We start from the raw sequence: 22044 nt of genomic DNA on the forward strand, positions 1-22044 counted from the left end.
TTGTTTCCTCCTATTTTCCCTTGCTTGTGTGGTGGGTTGGCGGAAGCGGCTGAGCCCCCGCTGCGGCCATTGTGCCCAGAGCAGGCGCTGGGCATGGGGGGTCTGCAGTGCACCCTGGCCCTGCGGCACAACGATCACCTTCTGCTTTCCCAAACCAGCTTGGAAACGTGACTTGGAAACACCAGTCACGCGCTGGCAGGAGAGATAGGAACACAGCCTGCTGCCTCCTGTGGGGTGCCCTGCACCAGGCATGGAGCAAGAGGCAAGGTCCTGCGTTCAAGGCTACGCTGTTTTGAGCTTTTGCCCAAGGCCTGGATGTGGGCAGATGCTGCAGCTCAGTCCTGGAGGAGCTGAGCCCTCCAAGTGCCCTCTAGCATTGGGGAGGAAGGAACACAGCGCCAGGGATGCCGTGGGCTGGACCCTCTGACCCGGCTGCTGTAGGCGACAGCGGGAAGGCTACAGCAGCATCCAGTGGCAGCAGGGCTGTGAAGTGCAAAAGGCAAACGTGCCTCAGCCCCTGACACAGGCACGAGCTCTTTGTTTATTCCCAGATAGAGCGATCAGGCAGCCCACCTCCGCTCCCGACACCTCCTGTAAAGGGCTGTTGCCCAGAAGTTCACCGCATCAGTAAAAATGCAAACTGTAAGCTGATTAGATATTCATAGATACTCTTTCTTGATTAGCTCACCATTAATATTTCAATGTCAGAACTGGATGCATACTGCCTCCCTGCTCTCTTCCTTCCTGCTTAATTAATTTTGACCATCACCGACAACAGTCTCCGACAGATAGCAGAAATTAAAGTGGGCTGTTCCGTGACTTTGCTTGCTGTAAACAGCTATTTGCAATTCCTTTTCATACATCACCCATCCACGACAAAGAGATCACGGTAGCAGAAAATGAGTCTCCCTTGTAAGGACTTCAGAGCTCCAAAAGAACATTTGCTTATTCGATAAAAATAATCAAAAAGACAATGCAGTAGGCACAACTCAGCAACAAGATTTGTGTCTCACCTAGTAATCAGCTGGCTGTTATGCCATTTAAAAAAAGAAAGGGAGAGAATTGTTAATTTATCTTTAAAAAGAAAGGGCCTTTGATTTAGAGTAGCTCATAAAAGCCGTAGTATCGCCCAGCTGTGAGGGGATGTGATAATCGCTGCAACCCCAGCAGTGGTATGAGCAGCTCACTTCATAAAATGCAGGCTGCACGGCTGCCTAATGCACAGCACACACATCCACGGCTGATAACACGACATGCTGCTAATAGTCTGTTTGATTTTATTGACGTGCTCAAGATATATGGGGGCAGGAGGAGCAGCGAGGCAGAAATTATGCGGCAGCGTTTGTTCCACCCCAGCCCAGGGGACCGTCTGCCTTCGTCCATCGTCCCCCTGGGCCTGGAGGGATGGGGAGCTCTCCTGCATGACAGGAGGGCAGTTGCCACCTCCCAGGTTCACAGGGTCCTGACACAACACACACTGGGATTGCTATCACAATGTGCCTGCCTGGGACCAAAGCACCGCTGGGTTTGCAGAAACAAAATTTTTGCCTTTCTTTGCTGCCACCTGAGCTGCATGCTGCTGCTGCAAAACAAGCCCTCTGCTACGGGACATGCTCCACATCTCCATCCATTGCTGCAAACCATCCTGCTCCATCCTCCAGCCTCTCCTTTCCCAGAGAATACACCATGATGGTGACCCAAGGCAAGCAGAAAGTCAGGGGTGGCATGTTGCAGCCTTGCTCAGCTCCATCCCCTCCACGCAGTAACTCAGGCTGTTAAACGCCTGGCCAGAGCTCGCCATCTGCTTCCAGTCTTCTAGGAATACCACTGTGTAATTCAATCAAAAAGGAGAAGATCCTTGTTTCATTGAATCGTAAGTCACTCTTCAAGTAATTATATTTTTATACCCCTATCAGGAGCAACAGGGGCTGTTCATTTTATGGGCTTTAGCAGCCAGAGCCGTGCTTCTGCCAAGGTTACGGCTGGGAGGGGAACATGATTTAACATTTCCTCAGCCATCCAAGGCTTATCCATCTTTTTAGCTTTTTGGTTAGGCAACTGAATAAAGCCCTGCAGGACCAAGGCCTTTGTCCAGGAATGCTCTTACTGTGGAGCATAGAAAATGTGCTGGCTTGAACCAGACGAGCTGACCAAACCATCAGCATGAAGCTGATTCCCAGCGGTGTGAACATGCCAGGTCTGCCCTTCCAGGGCAATGCACAGAGCAGCTTCTGCAGCACAGCAATTGCTGCCTAACCAGGGAGCAAAACCCTGCTTATCCCAGCAGCTGGAGGAGACACGGGGCTGCATCCCTTGCGTGCTGCCTTAGAAAAGTCAGAGGAGATTAGTTCAGGGGAAAAACCTACCAACTTGCTCCATCTAAAGTGCCTGGGATGCAACTCACAGGACTCAAAAAAAATAAAGGAGTCTTCAAAAAAGATCCAAAAAGGTAACCTTTCTGGAGCGTTCTGTTGCTCTTTGGGGTAATTTCCCCACTTTAGACACTTCCACTATCCTACAGTTTGCGCCCTCTCCCCAGACAGCCATCCCTTAGCACCACTGTCCCTTTCTGGGTTAGTTCTCCACCTGCTCTTTCACTGCCCCAGATGTTCAGTTTTTTAAACAGATTTATTCCCTTGACTTTGAAAAGGGCTTCACCATTTTTCCATCTGTGTTTACACTCAGTGCGGGGTAAATTTCTCCTCCTAGCAGATCTGTTCCTTACCAGCAAAGAAATACGACTCAGCACGGATTCAGACGGAAAGGCAGAGCAAAACATTTCCGAACCAGTGCTCACTTGGGAGCTGTGCTACGTGCCCACACAAGGACGGAGAGCTCCGCCAGGCTACCTGCATTATCAGACTGTGCAAAAAGGAAACGGGATCCAGCCCAGATCCACCGCTCACACGTCCGCTCTCAGGGCTGGCTCCCCAGCTCACCCAGCACTGCCTGCCAGTTATTCAGGAGACTGAAGCCAAATGGTCATCTAGAGCAAGGAAAACAGGACTGAAATGCCCTGCATCCCACCAAAGGGTCTGACCCAGGCAGACGGGACCCTGCCGGGGCTGCAGGTGTTGGAAAGACCCATTTTGTCAGACCTTCATAGCTCCTTTCTCAGGGAAATCCTGTCTCTCTGCATGCTGTCTCTTAAAGCAGGACTGGCTGATGCATGAACACAGCCGTTTTTAACTGCCTGGGCAATTTGCGACACAAAGGACAGTGAGCAGCTGCAGCCCAGATTTATCACCTTGCTCACCAAGGCTAGGCCAACACATCTCCGCTGTACGGCAACAGCAAGGCCCTGTAATGACTTCCCAGGTGGATCTACAGATAGCGTGAGCTTCATCTAATCTCAGGAAAACAGATTTTGAGGCATCTGGGGGCTCACTGCTTCACCCTAAACTGATATCAACCTTCAGGTTTTGGGGCAGCATGTTGGTGCTGCTCTCATTGCTATATACTGCCCTGCTCTGTGTCCTGACAGGTCCTTGTCCCCACGTTCAGATGCCTGTTAAATTACAGCCAGGATCCAACCAGCAAACATTTATGTCTGACACCAAGACCAGAGACTGTCCTTCATGGTGCTAACATTGGTTTAGCACATCGTAACAGGCCAAAACCTTCCAACATTGAAAGACAGAGGGGGCTGGACACTGGGATTGACCGAAGCTCCCTGAAATGCATGCATCCTTCTCTTGAGCAGACGGAACTGCAAACTGCCCATGACAGTCTCGAGCTCCCTGTTAGCATCAGAGAGGATGGGGAGGGTTTTTTTTTTTCTCTGCGTTACACTATAGACTCAGTCCAGATGGATGAGTCAATAAAGATGATGCGACCTCTACACAATTGCTTCAGGATGCATGAAATTCAGCTAGGAGCTCCATTCCCCACAGCAAGGGAGGATATTCAGGTGGCCCTGGAGGGGGTTTGCAACGGTCTGTCTCCCTCTTCCCTGCAACAGCAGATACAAACACGAGCCAAGCCAGGGGAAAAAAGTCAAACTGCTTATGACGAGAAACATCAGCCAAAGCACATAATCACATAGCAAGGAGATAAGGAGACAGGCTTCTTCCCAGCACTGTGGGCATGCGACAAGCAGGCTGGGCAGCCACTAATGACAGCTACTAAATGACAGATGCTCTGAAGCTTTGCAGGATCCAGTTTATGATGTTCTGGCTGGCTACCAGCAACCTGAACTTGCAAGGGAAGAAGGACTCTCTCATACAGTGGTTCTCTCCTGCAGCAACCAACAAGCACAGTTAAGCTCCACGAAAGGTGAACCATAATCAAAGCCATTCCTCCCCAAAAACTCATGTGAGGGAGCCTGCTTCAGAAGGTATGGCTTGAAGAGCCCTCTGATAACACCCCTGAGCTCCACGCTGGTACCTTGAAAATGTTAGAATGAGAGTTAACATCCTGCATTGTAGAAGAAGGAACAACTGCCTGTAAACTGAACAGAGAGTCACAGGCAAAGGGAAGCAAGTTCCCTCTAGAACTGAAGTATAGATTTTCCTATCTGAAATACATGGCTCTGGCACAGTGCTGAGGTCCTTGGGGCTGGCTTGTATTTCCTCAGGGGCAGCAGCTTTGGAGCCCCAGTGGCACTTGTTATTTGTTGTTCCCATTTGTTACAAAGCACTGTTATTATTTACAAAATATACTTTTTATGGACTGTTACTGCATCCAAGTGCAATAACTGATCTAAACTCAAATCCCTAGGAGAATTGTTGAAAGAGAAGCAATTCAGCCACATATTAATACAACAAGGATTTCCCCAGATTTAAGAGAACAGAAAATATGTTTGGTACAAGTGAACTAGTTCTTTCCTGCAGTATGAAACTGCTCTTTTCCAATGATAGCAATGAAAGGATATTGCTTCTGTCACTGATGCCACTGGAAATGTATTGCCCCTCTCCAAGAAACCAATGAAAGGACATGGCTGGTTTATTCTCTAAATGAGGCTACTGAGAAATACGCGGCTCCCGGCATTAGCCGAGGCAGCTGCTACTGCCTGAAGGGAGGGCTACGGCCTGAAGGGAGGGCAAAGGCACCAAGTCAGCAGGTTTGTGCCAAACGGCAAAACCGTACCTGGAGAAAATCAAAGCATACTTTGAGAACCAAGCAGAAGAAAGCAAGCTGTCCAAATGTCAGATGGAAATGAATCCCTAGCTTCTCTCGCCGAGGGTGAAGTGGGGCTCAGCTGCTGTACAGTGGAGCCAGGATCTGGTCCCTTCTCCTTCAGCAGCTCTGCACCTTGTATGAAATGAGTTTAAACCCTGGGGGAGGCTAATCTACACTTAACCTGTGGCAGGGAGCCTGGCTGTTAGGAAAGCTGCCAGCCCCTCTCCCTTTTACTGTGAAGTTTAATGATCTGGCTCTCCGCTGAAGATTTTAGGTTTTGAAAGTAAAATCACGAAATGGCTGTCGAACCAAGATGATCTGTCACTCGAATGTACGCACCAAAGTGAGCATGGAGAAATTACTGTTTCAGCAGAAGTAAAAATTTCCCCTGGTGAAAGGCTGAAGTTGAGTTGATGTTTGTGGTTCCACTTTCGTGCTCGTCGATCTGTGGATCTGGGAAGTGCATTTTGCTCCCCTGCAACATCCTCCCAGGTGACACCTCCCAGTTGGGAGGTAGACGGAAAAAAAGCCAATTGTTGTTTTTAACATGGGAGGTCATCAGATTCTTAAACATGCAGAGACTGGTAGAATAACATCCTCTGGGCTTTGGCACTTGTGCCTAGCATCTCCGCAGGGTTCAGAGCAGTCCCTGCTCCAGGACACACAGGCCCAAGGCCCAGGATGGTGGCAGCTTTTATTAAGCTGAATTCTGGAGCAAATTGGCAAAAAATGCAGCAAAAGAGGATCTGCATCAGTGTGAGTGAAAAAAATGAGAGCACACTTAAGTCAGGCGTAAGCAATATTGGCGCCGGAGCGAAGCACCGAATATTGGCTGGGCTGCGACAGAGCCCCCTCTCCAGCGCCCTGGCAGTGAGCTCCTACCCTCAGATATTTATTAGTTATGTCAGGAATTAGTGAGAGTTCACTGACTGAATAATAATGTGCCAAAGGCAGTTTTTTGACTTTGCTAATATAATTAAAGAAAGCAGGGGGAAAAAGCCTTGCACCGGGGAAGGAACCAGGGCTTCCGACGTTGTTGGTCGCTGTGTCTATGGCAAGGACGAGATGTGAAATGTGGAGGGGAGAGGATGAAGATGGCAATGAGGACCTGAGCAGTGATGAGGATCATGCAATTACTCCCAGCTGTGATGGGAGCGTTGCTCTTTCCAGAGGAAGACAAGGGGAAAACAGAAGAGCTGCCCGTGCAAATCAGGAGCTGGACCCATCTCTGGGTTCGGGTTTTATGCTGCTGCTTTTCACTTTCATGCCCGAGCACCTTGCATCAAGGCTGGACTTTGCTTTATTTTTGGTGCTTCTCCTCTTGCTTAGCCAAATCTTGCAGTTTTGGGGGACCTTTTGTGAATGGCTGGAAATAGCTTTATGGCAACATTTTTTTAATGCTGCTCTGGTGATCAAACACAGCCAGCAATGTCACTGCATCAGACCTGAGCACATTTTTCAAGCCCCACAAGAAGAGGGACTACATGGGCTCTGTGATAAAAGCCAAGATGCTATTTTTAAAACAGGGATTGGGGAAGCTTTGGGTGATTTTAAATCAAATCAATGCCTGGACAACAGGGCGCTGCTCCCCCACTGCCTCCGCTGCCAAGTTCCTCTTCCAGGGCTGTCTTCTGACAAACAACCCTCGGCATCAACAGGATGGGGCTCCCAGGTGCTGCAGCCATGAAAACGCCCATCAGGAAACTGGCTGCGGGTCAGCCTCCGGCCCAGGCTGTGTGGGAGGGGGTGGGAAAGGCTGCGTGGTCTGGGACCGGCTCCGACCCTTGTCTCCTCGGCCATTCCTGAACATTTTTAGTGTTGGTTGCAGTGTTGGCCACCCAACCCTAAACTGTCCCCTGCCTCGGGCAGATGTCTGTTCCGCCGTGCTGTGACACTGCCTGCACCCTAGGAGCAGTGGGCATGTCCCCACTGTCCGGTGGCTCCTGCAATGTCCTTGGACATTGCTCTCCAGCATCCCCAATAGCTGCTGGTGCCACAAGTCCTTTAGTGCATTGGAAGGTGATATTTGGCAGAGTGCCTTCCCCGGGCCATTATTTCAATCATGATTTCTTGGCGAGGGGCAGGACGGGAGAGATCCAAGACCTCGCAGGCAACTCCTGCGGCTGCAGACTGGCCATGCGCGCTGACGTATGTGAAGCTCTGTCAGCTCACAGCATCTTTTGGCCCTAAAAATGCAGCACTCAAGCTACAGAGCAAAGCACAGGGAAAGCACTCTTTCCTGAGTCATGGCAACAGCTCCACTGGTGCCTGGTCATCAGAGACCCTGTCAGGCAGCACTCCAAAACCGCCTCGCATGGTAGTGATGGCAGCAGGGAAGGGGAGACTTTCACAGTGGTTTTAATAGCAGGTCAGCAATTACCAGGCAGTTACGACCCCTCTATTTGCTGCCACCATGGAGATGCTAGCAAAGGTCGGAGTACCGTGGCAGCTTGGTTGTATACCCTCTTGGTGCTGTTTTTATCTAAGTTACTAATTACACATTACCTATATGTCACCAGGCTGATCGATATTAGTCTGAGGAATCAATACGGATGTGGATGACAGTGCTGCTTGCCATTCAGAGGCTGCACAAGCTGGGAAAAACAGGGCACCATCGATCCCAAAGGTGGGCTGAGATGCAGGGCGGGATGGGAGGCACAACGGGGGCAGTGACCACACACTGCCTTCCTAAATAACCCTGTGACACAGGCACTGGGCCAGCCTCCTGGCCCGGGACCTGCTGTCTCCGTGCCACCCGTTTGCTGGGGCAAACCTCCCACCTGTCCCGCAGCACTCCCTTGGGAATGGCACAGCCCATTTTAATCTGGGTTGCTTTTCAGTCCTTGGGATGTGATGCATTTAAAAGATTCACACTGATCTGAAAATGAACGATTCTCCCTCTTTATGTGTTCTTACCTGATGATCAGTGTCTTAAGTAATCACAGTCTATTTCAAAAATCACAAGGTCCCCTGCATTTTGCTTTGCTGCTTAACTAACCAAAAGCTGAGGCCACCTCTGTAATGCCACCGTGCTGCTTCTGCCAGCAAGAGGGACCTTGGCTGCAGAATGCAATCAAATTTTGCAGGAAGAAGCTCTTGGGACTACCATGAAACTTGGAATTGAAGTGCAGCTAAGCAAGGGAATTGCGTAACTGGGGGTTCTGCCTGTCTTGCTGGAGTCTTATGACTGTTCTGATTCTGTCATAGCGATGCTGGGAAATTGCTCTTTGAAACCAAAAGAGCCTTAGAAAGGCACAGGCAGGTCAGGATCATTTGCCCTCAGCACTGGGTTTGTCTTCAGCAGTGAGTTGATGGTGGTAGGATTAGACAGAGAGCAGCGTGGAGTGAAAGCAAACCTCTCCCCGAAGGCTTCCCTCACGCTCGACTGTGCCTGTGCCCTCGATGAGGTGCAAAGCTCTGCAGCCTCCTCCTGTCAGGCCGCTTCGCAGGCATATCTGGGAGACCAGGGAAAGGATCAGCAGCCATGGGGCGGCTGGGGGTGCATCCAGTTACTAACCACCGATGGATCAGCCACCACTCACCAGCAAAGCAAGAGCCCTTTGCCTGAAAAGTGCATGGTGAAAAGCTTCCAAAAAGCAACACAATCCTGTTTTTTTATTGAGGCTTTTAGGGTAGCAAAAGGAGCTGTGGAGGGAGGCTGCTAGTCCCTGCTGCCCGCCTATGAAGACTTGTTGCTTTTCCTAAGCAGCGGATGCAATCCGCTTTGGTGCCAGAGCGCGGTCGCCAGCAGCTTAATCCAACAGCAGACCCCTAATCCTTCCCTTAGTCCCACAGGCCCCAAAAGCAGAAAGCTGCCTGGATTTGCTCTTTGATAGGGTTTACTCAGCCTCGGTTGCAATCTCAGTTTCCACCGGTAGCGAGCCTCACTCCCCTGGAAAGGCCATTCCCATGGGAGTGCAGAAGCTCCTGGGCCAGGAAGCAGATACGGTCCACGCTGGAAACCCGGCAGAGGCTGCTTTGGCTCTTGGCACCCCTCAGCCTTCAGGACACTAATGCAGTGACGCTGCTGGGGACTGTGTGGGCTGCGACAGCTCGGAGCGGGACCTCGGGGCTCCACAGGGCATCACTGACAGGTGCCCGCGGGTGAAGCCGGTGCCTGAGACACTGTGATGGCCCCGTGCTCCTTCCAGCAGCTTCACCACTGGCAGTCGCTTGAAAACTGGTCTGAGAGCTTTGCAGAGATAAACTGTAATGTCCAGCTATAAACTGCAGGCCCCTGGCACAGCACCTGAAAGCCACCGGAGAGGTTGTATAGGCACAGCCAGCCCTGGAGAACTTCCCCTGCCCTTCCCTTACGGCCCCATATGGCAGGAGACATTTCTCCCTGGAATTAACTCCTGTTTTTAAAATGCCAGCAAAGAGGCTTTTGCTGAAAAACAACTGTGGCAGGATTTCAGCTGTGCACCCATTTGCACTCCCTGTCCCCAGGGCCCCTCTCCATCAGCAGCGATGGGCTGCAGCTGGGGGTTGGGGCCACCCCGCTGACCCACACATAAATGGGGCCAGCTTGGCTGCCCTAGCCTCTCTGAAGGTGCTGCATGCAGGTTTGGGAGGAGGTATCATAGCAGAAATTTAATTTTAGTGAGCTGACACCATGCTTAGGGAGTGAGCCTCATCTCTAATCTCTCAGGGGCAGCTTTGACTTTGCTTGCAGGGTGTGAGAGCTGAGCAAATGTTCTGTCTTTTATCCTTCCTCCTCTCCCTGCTGCTCATTTACTCTTTCATTAGGGATCATCCTCTTGTCGTTTGTGTGGATATGTTGGGTTGTTTTCTAAGGGGTGGATGCCAGGCATCAGGAATCACGTGTTCAACGTATGGTGGCAATTAGCCCAGCTCTGAACCCTGATGGCATGTCTGCATCTGCAATTAATGCTCTGCTCTATCTGCATGAGGTTTCTATCTTCCTTCCTTCTGGGGCTGGAAAAGGCACAACTTGGATCTCTCAAAAAATAGCAGGGAAGTGTTAAAGACATAGCTTGAGCCTGACTGCCCCTTGCTGTGGGGCTGCTCTCAGGATTGGGTCTTCTTTGGTTCAGCTTGGCCTCTGCACCTGGATTTACATGAGTGTGGCTTGGGGCATCTGTCTGATACAGCGCAGAGCCTGTGGGGACTGATTCTGGCTCTGCCAGTGCCTCTGCTCATGCACTTTATGGCATGTTTCGTGCTCCTGGCTGAATGCACCTGGCTCTTTATTAGGAATTTAGATTGCCTGATTCAATGTTTTATAGTATTAAGCTTATTTACTCGTGCCTTTGGTGCTCTGCAAAATACCTCGAGTTGTTTTTGTGGGATGGGAAAATGGGAGAAAAATTTGGATTTCAGGGGGAAAATGTCAGGGCAGGCAGAGGGAAGGTGCCTGTGGGACCTGCTGTGCTTCAGGGAAACCTGGGGTTTGGGTGAAACGTGGCCCCCTCCTCCCTCCCACTGCTCTGCCAGCATCTCATGGTGGTTTTATAGGGGTTCCCCTGGCAGAGCTGCCCCTCACCTGCCCCCCATCAGAAAGCTGCTCTACCAAACCTCATGGGCTTGCTCTGCTTTCCCTCTCTCCCATATAAATTCATCCACCCTAAAATCCCTGCTTTTCTCTATGAGATAATGTGATTTTTGGGGAGGAGTTTCTCTCACTGTCACCTGGCTGCAGCTGATTTCTAATGAAGAGCTCCCTCCTGGGGAGGGGGGGGGGGGGGGGAAACAGGGAGAGAAATTATGGGGGGCAGCATTTCTGAATCCAAATACATTAAACCATTTAATTCTGTTGACTCAGGGCTGCCTGGCTCTGAATGGGAATTAATCCACAGCGAACCAAAATTAAAAAGCGCAATACAAAATGCTTAGCAAGGCGCCGCCAGGGTTTAAAGCAACCCATTAGCTTGCACGAACGTACCCAGTAAATTTTCATTTGTCAATAACGCTTAGAGCCTACAGTTTATTTACAGCCTGTTCAATATTACCAAAACCCCTCAGAGCGCCTCATTTGTATTTATCTGCCACAATCGGTTTCCTTTCCAGGGACTCTTCCTAATCCCTTGCTTTGTACCTGCTTGTCTCTTGTTGCAGAGCCAGAGCTGCAGGGATGTGCCACCCCCTGGGCAAAGGTAATGCAGGGTTAACCCTTTCCATCCCACTTATCTGCTGCACAGGAGACCACCTGCAAGGCCACCCTGAGCCACCTCCCAGTGACCCACATCATCCCCAGGCTGGGGCTGAGACTTGCTGGCATGGAGCTCCTCCAGCCTCTGTCCTGCACCCCGGGGACCCGTTGGCCACAACAATCACCAGCCAACATAGAGGGGTGATGGGAATCTCCAAATTGTGGCCTCCAAGTGATGCATAGGTCACTAGCGATGGGGCACGGGGGCGTGCAGCTGCCTGTGCCCACCCCCAGCCTGGCTGAGCTGGAGCAGCCATGGCTAACAGGCCAGACCCCTCCATCTGTTCCCAAATCGGCTCCAGTGGGATGAGCCCTGGTGAGGAGAGCGCGTAACAGGATTTCCCCCAAAAGCTGCTTGAATGCTGCCAGGCAGATAACGAAGCCTGGCTGGCCCTAAGGATTTCTCCAAAGAAAGGAGTTTATTCTCAGGCACAGACATGAACGGGCGGTTTAATCTCCTGATGCGGCTCGTGTCCAGTTGGGGTTGTTTAGTCTAACACTTCAGCTCCCGGAGATGTGGCTCCCCACAGCGGAGACCGGTCTTGGGTGGGGTTTGTCCTTCCACAAGGAGCACAGGATGGGGACAGACCTTCCCCAGCTGCCTGCCTCCTCCCCTCTGCATTAGCACTTCTCAAAGGCAGAAGTATAAGCAATTGCAATGGAAATATAAGCGAATGCAGCCTCAAGCAGGCTGCCCAGGGAGGCCGGGGGAGATGCGGGACAGGCTGGGCAACAGCCTGTCTCAGGTTTAAGGCTCAGAGAAGGAAATCCCTCCAGAGGTTTAACTGCAAAGATGGCCCAAATAGAACTGCAAGCTACACAGAAGGCATCTACTAGACCCCAGGAGGTGCAGCAGCACCCTGCCAGGAGGCAGCCTGGTCTCCGCTGCTCACCGCAGCCCCTGCCCTACACAAGAGCCTGAGCAGGGTGCAGTGAGCGGGACCTGCAGCCCAGGCTCTCTGCGACAGACCTGCGTATTTGGGCAGAGGTGATTTTCAATAGATTTTATAAGCATGGATGCAGGAGACAATTGCTAAAGCAAAGGGCTGCTTTCTTTTCTCCCAGCATTGGTTAGGGTTTGCAAGCGCCTCTTGCTTCGGAGATCCAGGATGCTGTGAATGGCCGGGCAGCACTCCGGGGAAACCCCATCCTTCCACCCAAAAGAGCAAAGTCCCCGTCACTTGCCTGCCGCTGTCTGCATGTAGCCAGCCAGGGTGCAGACTCGCCTCTCGCAGGCTCCACCGGGCAGCAGGACGGCGATGATGGCCAGCAGCGAGCTGAGGGCCAGCAGGGCACAGCCACCCGCGCACAGCACGGCACTCGTCTGAAAGGACACGCAGGGCTGTCAGCGAGGTGATCCCCCACCACTGTCCCCACGACACCTCCCCACAAATTCCCCCTCTTGAAGTGAGGAGCGGGGCCCTGTCATGTGCAGCTTCTCCCACCTTTTCCCTTCCACCTTCTGTTGCTTAAATTCACTGTTAAGTCTTGAGCCTACGATTCACCCGTCACCTGGCCCCAGGGGTTATCAGTATTCGGGCTATGGTGGTAATAGCAAATGTATTACACGCATGAAGGGCTACGTCACTATTAGAAGTGCCATTAGATGCCTGCGATGCGTATGAGTGCCTCCACTGAGAGCTGAAACGTATCTCGCGACGGCGCCCGCCCCTGCAAGCCTGGCAATTAGACGGTATTTTGCCAATGATGCTCCATGGCGGGGAACCCGCTGCTGCAAAGGTTTCATTGCAGCCAGACTCTGCCGACACAGCAGGCTGCTCCCACCCCCTAGCCCAGCTCACCTCCAGCAGCCCCGCCAGCCTTTCCCTGCAGCGGCCACGTCTTTGATTTAGCCTCTTTTGCAACAAAACTGGGTCGTTTGGGGCTGTTACTCAAACCCAGCTCACGCTGTGGGATGATGCTTTGGGGTGCTGGAGGCTACAGGAGTGCCCGGTGGGCAGCGTTTTCCCGGAGGGCTGGCACAGTGCGGAGGGGCAGTGAAAGGGGAGGCCAGCACAGCAGCCTGTCCCCCTGCCATCACCTGGCCGGGGTGGAAACAGTTTTGCTATTTAATATTCTGGCAGTAAGATGCAAACTGCATCAGCACCTAAAATGGGGAAAAGCACTAATTTATGGCAAAACCAGCTTGCCCTTGGGTATGGGCACCTGATTGCTGCACTGTTGCTGTTTCTGTCCCCATTGCAGGTGACATTTCCACCTCTGCCAACGGGATGGCACTGGCAGTGAGGTGGTCCCTGTACCGGCGGGGACACATGCCAGCCCAACCAGGGGCACGGTGTGGCCAGGGGCGGTGAGGGGACCCATGACGGGTGCCTCCTCCTCCAGCACCCAGCTCATGGCAGCGTTCAAACAATGAGAGCACCTCGGTCCCGGCATTGCGGCAGCCACGTCAAGTCCTGTCATTTCATGGCAAATTCCACGAAATGCTTCTGGCTTTGGTGAGTCACCCTGCAGTAACGTCCGCCTCTTGGCTCCCTAAAGCAGTACAGCTGTAAGACAGGTCTCGGCGCCATTTTCCTAACGAACTTCATTTTCATATCCTGTGCAGGAGCTGCCCTAAGGAGCTCCGGTCCCACCTCCACCCGCCCTTGTCCAGCCCTCTCGCCCTGCTGAGACGTTCTGGTTAGAAATACACAATTTTCCTTTTTCGCTTTCCCCCCTATATTTGAGCTTTTAGGCAACCATGGTTTCTATAGGAACAAACCCAATACATGTTTCCATTTGGCCCCCCTGACCAAAGAGGTTACAAATCAGGAGTAAATAATCTGCTAAATGCAAGTTATGCTGCAGGAACCACAGGCAGGCTGGAGGGGAGGAAGAGGAATTGGGTTTACCCTGTGATGGCTACACGGGGTCCAAGCAGCTAAAAAAACCCTCCGGCACTAGCGGTGCGGCCTCACGGGTCTGGCACTGCCCTACATCTACCTGTTATTTACTGCTGAGCTGTTTTTTAGCAGCTGGACTGGCTGGTGCCATGGTGGCAGAGCCACTGCCTGTGGGGTCCTGCCCAGAAGCTGCTGCTGCTCCAGAAAGGGACACACTGGTGCTGGCGAGGGACGGGCCAGGGGAGCACGGGCACCACCCCGACACCCTGGTGGGAGCGCTTCCCCCAGTGCTGTGCAGTGATTAGAAATCAGCATCTTATTTATAGCCTATTTATACACCACACAAGCAATGCAAGCGCTGTCCCTGCGATAAATTAATTCCTGACATGCAATGTAAAAAGCATGGCCATGCAAACAGCTACCGAGAGAAATGGAGAGGCCGTTTCGGCAGGGACTGTGGCAGCAGGGGTATCTGCTCCTCTGCGGTGCCTTCCAAGCCACCGAGACCCAAAGAGACAAGTGCTACTTCAGGGCAAAAGAGACGAGGTTGGGACACCTCCGGCAGGGACCAGCCCCTTGCCCCATCCGTACCCCGGGAGGGACCCACAGGGTTTGGGGTGGGATGGGCAACCCCATCGCACAGACACTCTCCCAGCGCGGGACCCCGCGGGGAGAGCAGCCGCAGCCCTTGCTCCCCACTGCTCCCAGGGCAGCAGCACAGCGAGGAAATATGGACTTATAAAAAAAAAAGGATTACTCTGCCTGGCATCTGAATTTCACCTTCCACCCGGCAACATGCAAAACCATCTTCCTTTGCGAGGACCATTAATTATTTAGAGTGATGAATTTTTCAGCAGAAAGGGGTCTTGTGAAGCAGGCTTGTTCCTCTCTTGTGTGAAGCATATTATTTTTAATGATCTAGGTTCTTCTTGATTATGGTAGTGCAAATCCCCTAAAAACTCGCAGCTCCTGCTGGAAACAACCTATGAGCCGCTCAGACTGCTAATCCCCGCAGAAAGGTGCAAAGATGTTTTTCAGGACATAGCGCCAAGAAAAGAGGCACAAACAGGATTGGTGCAGGTGAGCGTTACACTGAAAGAAGAGCTGGGTCTGGTTCAGGTCCTGCCATCGACGTTCATACAGGCGGCAGCAAGACTGCGGGGTCCCAGGGCCAGCAGCACCCTGATGTGCACGGTGGTGACCAAAAACCAACTAAATCCAACCAGGCCTTGGCAAAGGGAACTAAGGTCTCATTTTGAAAAAATGTGTTAAAATTCCTGTGGGCAAGAGGCGTAGGTAAACGGTGAGGTTTGTTTTCTGCCACGCGGGCCAGGGATGCTGAGCCACCGAAGGGCTGCTGGGCAGCTCTGGGCGCAGAAGGGGTAATGCAGCTGAGCAGTTTTGCTGTGGGGCACAAGGGACGGCAGTGGCACAGCTGCCCCAAAATAGGTGGCAATAGGGAAAGGCACGGGGTGCTTCAGGGCAGATTCAGGGCAAGAGACCCTGCTGCTGCAAGCCGGCCGTCTTAGTCTGGCTCCTACATTATGCTGGTACACCATGGCCAGAGCTGCTTGAACACAAGGTGCGAACTTCTTTCCCTAACACATTGGCATTACCTGCCAAAACACTGGATATGCTCTTGTAAACCAGAAATTTTGCTTTTGTTGTAATCTTTCCAGGGCCTTGGCTGGGAATTACCCTAAGTGTTCCTGCCCTGCACTGGAGTTGCACCTGCAGATCAAACAGCCGCTTCTGAAGAAAAATAATAAGGCGTAAGTTTGAAAAAGTCCATGGAGCAAAGGTACTGAACAGTAGCAACTAAAAACCCTCTCCTTCCAACCGTGCAGCACCTCCCTCTCTCCTCCCTGTTTGTGCCTGTTGCATCTTGAGCGGAAAGGAGAGGATGCAGGAAACAGGATGCAAAGGCTGAAACCCAAAAATAGATGGGGGGGGAGGAAACAAACGGGATGCATCGAGGCCGTCTGTGAGAGCCCAGCTCAGGCGGGGGCAGGAAAAAGCCCATTCATCACAGCAGAGACCACAGCTCCCAGTGCAAAACCGGCCAGGGAGAAGCGGGACCTCGCTGCCCGGTGGGCTGCCTCTCCCCAGGCATCGCAGACCCGCGTCTGCGCCAGGGGAGACCCCCCTGGGGAGCCCGGCAGCCCGGGGCTGTGAGCTATCCTGCCTCTGCCACGCTGGGAAAAGACATAAAACCGTGTCAGATTTTCTGCTCCCACTCCCAGGGAGATTAATTGTTTATCCCCAAACAAATTAATAGTCCCCTGGTGGGACTGTAAATATGCCTTTATGTAGTGTAATAAATTCCAATTAACAACAATCCCCTACCCATTATTTTAATATTTTACAGGTCTGACACATGCCATGGCTATCCTATTCACTAAGCAATAAATCTGCTGAAGATGCTCTTTCATTCACCAAAAAAATCAAAATTAAAATGTCACACAATGGCCATCCTGGGAAGAATCACTTAATATCCCTAATGAAAATTTTAAAAAAGTTAACCCATCTTTTGAAGCCAGCATCCATGATCTTTACAGTTTAAAGTGAAAAGGGCAAAGGGAGAAAAAACTGTCTGGTCCAATGAGTTAGCACTGAGAAATGGTAGCCGGTGTTTGGCTTGGCGGAGATAAACCAAGTTGGCAAAGCTCCTGCCATCGCATCCTGTGCGCTGGGTCACACCACGATGCACATTAGTTTATTAATGCAATTTATGAATTGCAACTTGACCACCCCCGACAGCTGCCATCCCGGATGGGCCCCATGGTACCTGGAGCCGTAGGCTGAAGGCAAGGTTACAGACTGCTTGGGTATTTCAGTCCTGCTCAAATGCTTGAGCATCTTTGCAAACGGGGGCAGAAAATAAATACCCTAAATAATTAGGAAATAAAGCCACGGGCTAAGTAAGAAAAAGAAAGAGTGAAGGTCACAGTGTGTCTGGCTTTTTGGGGGTATCTGCTGAGGCAGAAAAGGTCTGAGAAACCCTGAATGAGCTGGGGAAAAACTGGCTGTAAAATCAACTGTAAGAGAAGAGGGGGCAAAATTAATCAAACCATTTTCTTTTTTTACATGCGGTCCCTTCCCATCAGAGCTCCATGTGATTAAATATTCATTTCGGGAATATGTTTTAGGGTTAACCTGGATAGTGCTGTACCTGGAGAGGCAGAAACTGAATGGACACCAGGGTTTTTACCCTTGTTAAAAAAATAAATCAGTGCTGAATGGAGGTGCTGAGTGGGGACCTGGGGTTTGGGATTTGCAGCAGTGCTGGCAAGGACCTGGGAGGCCACATCAGGGGTTGATGCCGGGAAGTGGATGCAGATGTTGGCAGCTGCGTGGCTCGAGATGCCCCTGGCCAGGCTCCTGGCAGAGGAGGAGCAGTCGCCAACGCCTGTTGGAGGGCAAATAAAGAGGGCTGGAAAGGATCAGTGCACATACTCAGACTGGTATCTATCTGCAGGGCAGCAGCGGCATTGGAGCAGCAAAGCCGCCTTCCCTCCGCCCCAGCGCCCGACAGGGTCTCTGCGTGCCCCTGCACCCCACGAGCTGCTGCCACCGGCACCACGTGGCCACCAGGTCCTTCGCTCCTCCCAAACCTTCCCGTGAGTTTTGCACTAGACCCTAAAACCCCTGCTTTCATCCACGCCACGCTGGGCGAGACTGCCCTGCGCCCGAAACAGCAGTGCCTTCTCCTTGGGCAAAGGCGCAAGAGATCTTAGTAAAAACCAGGGCGCAACAGAGAGGTGCCTGCCTCTGCAGGAGATGCTGCGTGCGCAGGGGTGGGTGGATCGAGCCTCGCAGCTTGTTCATATTTCCCCCACACAAGTCACAGAAACAAACATCTGCCATCTGGTCGGCATTAAAGCGACGGCCAGGAAGAGGATCCCACACATCCTCGTCTTCTCCTCCCCAGTAATTACCTTCCTTTCGGCGCCATCTGAGAGCTTTCTCCTTCCTATTTGATCTTCCCTCTCCATCCTGCTCCCATGCAGATGCTATCCCCTGCCCAGCAGCGCTGGGAAGTGCCTGGTGTTATCCGATGGGAACGGTGGGAGTGGGTCCAGCCTCCCCAAACCAGCCCGGCAGTAACGCAGAGCCCCAGGCGTGATGCTGCCAGGGGGGTGGCTGATGTCTCAGAGTCTCCTGAGCTGGGATGTTTTGGGCTGGGGCACAGGGATGCAGAGGAGGCAATGAGGCTCCAGTCCTCATTTCTTCCCCTCCAGATGAAGGATTTGATTGATGGGGACCTGCCCGCGCCGCAGCACGCACTGGGGGGTACTTCTCCCCAGCTCAGATTTAGCTGCTCACGCACAAAATCCAGCAAACATCCCCCCCCAGACACAGCTCAGCCAGTCCTGGCCTTCCAGGTAACTTTCCCACTTTCAAGCTTATCAGGGTATTCAACACAAACACCAGAGGGGTTAATGCCCAAACCGATACAAGAAAAAAAAATGCTTTTTTTTAATTAGGGAGAAAAAAAGAGACAGATAATATGTCTGATGAATTATGGCTGTCTTTCTTCCAGTGCCATTGCATCTGAGGACGCTGGAAAGCAGTTCCTAATGGCACTGCTTTATCTAAGAGGATGATGGATAGTGGTGAAAGAGAAAAAAAAGGGAAAAAATAAGACATTAGCACATCAATGGTGTGCCTGTGACCTCCATCAAGGGATGCGAACCAACTTAATGAAATTTTAATTAGGCAGGAAGCAGTGCGCTGTCGCTGGGTACCAGATCAGACCTTCTTACCCGCACTCTGTTATTATCCTTCCTTGGGATAAGCCCTTTTCCGGCGCTGGCGGCAAAGCTGGGCTCATCGTCCTGGGCCGGGGAACGCCCTGCAGGTCACAAAGCTCTCCCATCTGGCTTTTCCTTACAAAGCCAGTGGAGAGGAGGCCAGAGGGAGTGGGACTTGCAGCCTCAAGAGGATGGAGGGAATGTCCCACCATCAAAATGTCCCTGCCGTGTCCCCGCCACCCTGTGCCAGACATTGCCCTGGGCCCTACAAAGGGGAAATGCAACGTTCAGCCCAAAATGTCTCTGATGCACCCAGGCGATGCCCTTCCCAAGGCGCAGGGCTCAGGACTCACTGTTTGTCGAGCAGGTTTGTGGGCAGGTGACCCAGTGTGAACCGGTCATCACTGTCACGAGTGGCCACATCTCAGCTAAGCCCTGGCTGCTGCCCAGCCCCTGGCCCCGCAGCCCAAGCAGCGACGCCGCAGCTAATACCCACCTCTCCATGCTTTTGTTTAAGCAAAGCAGCTTCCGTCTCCCGTTGAAAGCAGAATTGATAGAATTAATCCCGAGAGCAGCCTGTCTGTATTTTCAATCAACTTGACCTTCCACGGCCCACCCATAAGCTGGTTCTGCCTCAGCACCCATTTCAGCCCAGCTTAGTGGTAAGCAGTTCACTGGTCAGTGAGTCCTGGTTATGGTTTGCTACTCGGGCATTGAAGCATGCAGGCCAGGAATTACAGGTTTCCCCCACACCGGGTTATTTTCTGTTCCATTAATGTAGGTCAAAAAACTCTCTGGGTGGCTAATGAAAGGAGATAAAGTCTACTGCAAGGTGATATCCATAAAGAGGAAGATGGTGATTTCAAGAATTTCTGAGCACTTTTACACCTCTTGCCAAGGTTGTGTAAGTGCAACAGAGTGACCGGGAAGGATCTGCTCTCTTGGGAAGTTCTTAGGATGAGGAGCTAAAAATTTCCTGATAATCCCAAATTAACACGCTGGCCTGATACACGGCCCCCAGAGGTAGAGCAGACTCTGCCCAAGAGCCCGTCTCGCACATGGCTCCCTGCTTGGGTCACGCTGCAAGCCAGGCACTCCCAAAACGCTCAGCTCTCCCTTGGGCCAGAGCCTGTGCTAGAAGAGGAGCGACGGATTTTCCAAACACCTTCCCATCTCCACAAGCACCCCATGTGCTTTTTCACTGGAAATGGGGCTGCTGCGTAGCTCCGCAAATCTGACCCCAACGGGCAAACCTGAGATTACATTGGGAACCCAGTGCTGAACCGACACGGTGAGAAACCGGCAATGAAGGTTTATGAAACCTTTCAGCGTTTTCTAATAAAAGGGTAAGCGGGTTTACTGCGCACTTTCACTAAGGTTCGCTGAATATTTTCAAGTCCTGCTATGGGTAAAAACCCAGGAAAGACCCACTCAGGGAACTCGTGGGGCTATGCAAAGCCTTCCCCCCTGTCCTGAGTGGGTTATTTTGTGCTCTGCTCTAGCAGGGCATGACTGGCTTCATAGGCAAGTGGTCCATGTGGTTTTAACCTGAATACCATGGGCTGATCAGCTTCTTTGTTATTTTAGATTACATGCTTGGCAAAGCCTGAAAATAATTGGAGACTATCTGGAAAAATAAAAATAGAAATCTGAAATGAAGCAGCACTAGCTTCCAAAGTGCAGCATTGAGACAGGAACCCATGAGCCAAATGCTCCCACTGAAAGAGAAAATAAATTAGCTCAGGATAAAGCACTATTTTGCACGCATACATACGCACACAGCAATCTGGCACCAAAAAAAAGAAAAGTAGTGAGATGTGATGAAGCAGCTCAGAGCTGAAAAGCTCACCTGTTTTTCCCAGCTCTACCAGTTGGCCTCCCAGGAGCAATCCCCTCTCCCCATGGCACCTGCACCCCTCGGGATGCCCCTCTCCAGCCCTCGCAGCTCCAGGTCCTCCCACAACGGATCCTCCTTTCCATTAACTGTCCGTGTATGGGCCCCGCTCATAAATTGGCTGTGGCCCCTGGGCAATATCACCATCGCCATCCTCTCTCCTCACCTGGCTCCAACCAGACCCTCTCCAGTTTCCATCAGCTCCTGCAAGGTCTCAGCCTGCACGAGACAGCCTGGCCACAACACCTCCAGGCGTCAGGAATGTTTTATTATATTCCACCCCATCAAATAACCATCATGATGCTGAGCACGGTGCAAAGCCCCAGCAGCCTGAGCACTGACGGGGTTAAATTAAAGGTACCCATGATATTAGAGAGCTGCAAAGTAATTATGAAAGGAAGCAGAAAAAAGCCAGCGACTCTAAGCAGACATGAAGGCCCTCTTAAGAGAAGAAAGGCATGTTAATTAACCTCTAGACATGATTCAAAGCATCATTTGTAGCATGATTAACATAATCCCCCAAGTGCAAACACACAACTGGCATTAACGATCATTTGCAGGGCTGAACGCTCCCCCACCCCTTCATCAAATCAGCACATTTGAACGGGGAAACATTTGAAACGTGGTAAGCGTGCACGTTTCAGGAAACAAAAAGAACAACGTTCCCCGGGGATGGACATCCCGGCTGCGGGCTGCTCCCACCCGCTGTGCGCTGCAGGTGGGCATCCTCCCCAGATGTGCTCTCAGCAGCCTCCCTGGGTGCGCCGTCAGCATCCTCCCCAGATGTGCTCTCAGCATCTCCCCAGGTATGCCAGCAGCATCCTCCCCAGATGTACTCTCAGCATCCCCCCCAGATGTGCCACCAGCTTCACGCTAGAAGAGCTCCTGATCCCCATGGCAGCTTTCGCTTCCTTGGCCCCCCACAGCCGCAGCTTCACACCCTTCTCGCCAGCATCCACCGCTTCAGCAAGAAGCTGGTGCCTGTTTTCAAAAGCTCATAGACTCCCGTCCACGTTAGGCTCTTGGCTTTCATTTAAAGAAGGAGCTGCCCACAAGATTGCTTGAAAGATTGGAAATGAATGTCACAAGTTCTGGAAGCAAAGGAAAAAGAACCACAATTTTCCCATCTCTCCAAAAAGGCGAATCTCCTGCTTGAACTTGCGGACACGGCTCGCAGCACTCAGCTCCCCCCGTCCTGAGCACCGAGGTGTGCGGGTTCGGAGGGCTGCTCATGCACGAAAGCCAAAGCTGTTGCCT

At 51.9% G+C, this 22044-nt stretch overlaps 1 protein-coding gene across 1 annotated transcript in view; it reads right to left on the reverse strand.

Annotated features, from left to right (window-relative positions):
• LHFPL7 (LHFPL tetraspan subfamily member 7) overlaps positions 1 to 22044 on the reverse strand; it is a 65948-nt gene that overhangs the window by 41682 nt on the left and 2222 nt on the right. Inside the window, exon 2 of the mRNA XM_050909137.1 lies at positions 12479 to 12617. Within this exon, the coding sequence (XP_050765094.1) occupies positions 12479 to 12617 (139 nt within the window). The remainder of the gene's footprint in view (positions 1 to 12478; positions 12618 to 22044) is intronic.

This window comes from Gymnogyps californianus, chromosome 20 (genome assembly GCF_018139145.2).
Source record: "Gymnogyps californianus isolate 813 chromosome 20, ASM1813914v2, whole genome shotgun sequence".
Lineage (NCBI taxonomy): Eukaryota > Metazoa > Chordata > Aves > Accipitriformes > Cathartidae > Gymnogyps > Gymnogyps californianus.